General features: G+C 41.2%; 1 protein-coding gene across 1 annotated transcript; it reads left to right on the top strand.

Moving 5' to 3' along the window:
* Positions 1 to 486: 486 nt before the first annotated feature.
* On the top strand, positions 487 to 2,000 carry LOC121218416 (uncharacterized). The gene is made up of 4 exons (XM_041095592.1): positions 487 to 648; positions 836 to 1,009; positions 1,625 to 1,632; positions 1,997 to 2,000. Exons 1-4 carry the CDS (start codon positions 487 to 489, stop codon positions 1,998 to 2,000), a joined length of 348 nt encoding a protein of 115 aa, XP_040951526.1.
* Positions 2,001 to 2,284: the final 284 nt, after the last annotated feature.

Genomic DNA, 2,284 nt, shown 5'->3' on the forward strand with positions numbered 1-2,284 from the left:
GTCACTATGGACTTCATTAGTGGGTTACCCCTCACACCCACTAAAAAGGATTCTGTATGGGTCATTGTGGATCGATTGACCAAGTCCGCCCACTTCATACTGGTTCGGACCAACTACTATTTGTAGAAGCTAACTAAATTATATGTGTCTGAGATAGTGAGATTGCATGGGGTACCGGTTTCAATAATATCTGATAGGGATCCTCGCCTCATGTCTCGATTCTGGAAGAAACTATATGAAGCTCTAGGAACAAGGTTAAACTTTAGTATAACGTTCTATCCTCAGATGGACGGTCAGTCAGAGAGGGTGATTCAGATACTGGAGGACATGTTAAGGAGTTAGGTGATTGATTTCCGAGGCAGTTGGGAGGATTACTTGCCGCTAGCAAAATTTGCTTATATCAACAGCTATCAGTCTAGCATTCAGATGGCACCTTATGAGGCATTATATGGTCGTAGGTGTCGCACACTTTCATGTTGGAATCAGATGGGCGACTGGTGTGTTCTAGGCCCTGAACTAGTTTCTGATATCGAGGATAAAGTTAGGTTGATTCGAGACCGACTGTCAGCGGCATCTGATAGACAGAAGTCTTACGCCGACCTAAAGTATCGAGAGATTGAGTTTTCAATGCGTGACTTGGTTGCACGGGTAAGTTGAGCCCTAAACTTATTGGTTTCAAGGATAAAGTTAGTTTCTTAAGGTTTCGCCTTGGAAGAAGGTACTGAGAGTTGTTTGCAAGGGTAAGTTGAGCACTAGATTTATTGGACCTTACCATGTGCTTAAGCGAGTAGGACCAGTTGCTTACCAGTTGGAATTACCTTCGGAATTGGATTAGATTCACGACATGTTCTACGTCTCTATGTTAAGGCGTTACCGCTCTGATCCCATGCATATTGTTCCTGTTAAGGAGATCGAGGTTAGGCCAAATCTGACGTTTGAAGAGGAGCTAGTTCAGATATTGGAGCGAGATGTAAAGGTTCTAAGAAGAAAATCAGTTCCACTAGTTAAGGTTCTTTGGCGTAATCATAGCTCTGAGGAGGCCACGTGGGAGCCTGAGGGTGTGATGCGACAGTAGTATCCTCATCAGTTCTGATCAGGTAAAATTTTGAAGCCGAAATTTTCTTTTAGGGGGTAAAGTTGTAACGCCCCAAAAATCCCTTATATATTTATTTTCGTATGTTTGTGACACAAATATTTGTCAGCTTTAATGGTTATGTGTTCTAGGAGTGTTTGGGAGGTCCCAAGTTCAAGACTTAGCTTGGGAAAATTTTTGTTTCTAAATGAACAAACCTCTATCTCTAGTTAGTAGGGTTATAAATAAATGTTGGTAAAATATGTTAGAATGGGTCTGCTAGTCTGGTGGTTAAGTGGAGTGCAATTGAGCTGGAGGTTTGGAGTTCGAGTCCTTGCGCAAACATGGCATTTATTTTTATTGCTTGTGCCGTGAGGGTGTTGTAGTTTGACCAAAATTTGAAGAGTTTGAGTGGGGTTTGAATTCGGTGGTTGAGGGGATTGTGGTGGACGGTTCGGGAGTGAAATTCGGGATAAGGGGAGTTAATTCAGGGATTTACCTCGTAGTGGTGATTGAGTGGAATTCTGTGTTTCCCAAATTTTTACTTTTTAGAGAAAAAGGTAAGCAAACGTCCCCCCTCCTCCCTTGGCCAAATCTTTTCCCTCTTTCCATCCCTCCCCTTCATTTTTTTCTTTCTTTGCCAATTCTTTTCTCTCCCTTACAGCCAACTATTTTTTCTCCTCTATTTTTTTTCGGGCTATTATTCTTTCTACAAAATGTGCCCTTGGCCTTTCTTTTCTCCTCTTTTTGTTTGTTATCGACTACTACTAAAAATTTCCTTCTCTCCCTACTTTGGTTTTTCTAGTAGTCCATTTTCTTCTTAAATCCTTGTTGCCACAATTTGTCATCTCTGTTTTGCCTTTGCGCGTTGGTGGTAAGTTTTGTAACTGTGATTTTATTTGGTTTATGGATTTTTGGTGATAGGTGATACAGCCACGCTTCAGGTCCAATCACCCGATCACGAGCTAAACAATTCAAGGAGGCTATTTCGGCCTTAGTAGATCAAGTTTGGGGCGAGACTTTGGTTGGACGCATTGACGAAGCTTGGACAAACTCGATGAGCCTTCCTTGCACTTTAATACGAGCTGAATTAACTTCCATTTCAGCTCAATAAGCTCGACTTAGCTCAACTTCAGCTCAAACATTTTCAATTCAGCTCAATATCAACTAGACATTAATTTAATAGCTGAATATTTATTTAAGTCGATTTAA

The sequence above is a fragment of the Gossypium hirsutum genome, chromosome D06 (genome assembly GCF_007990345.1).
Source record: "Gossypium hirsutum isolate 1008001.06 chromosome D06, Gossypium_hirsutum_v2.1, whole genome shotgun sequence".
In the NCBI taxonomy this organism is placed as follows: domain Eukaryota; kingdom Viridiplantae; phylum Streptophyta; class Magnoliopsida; order Malvales; family Malvaceae; genus Gossypium; species Gossypium hirsutum.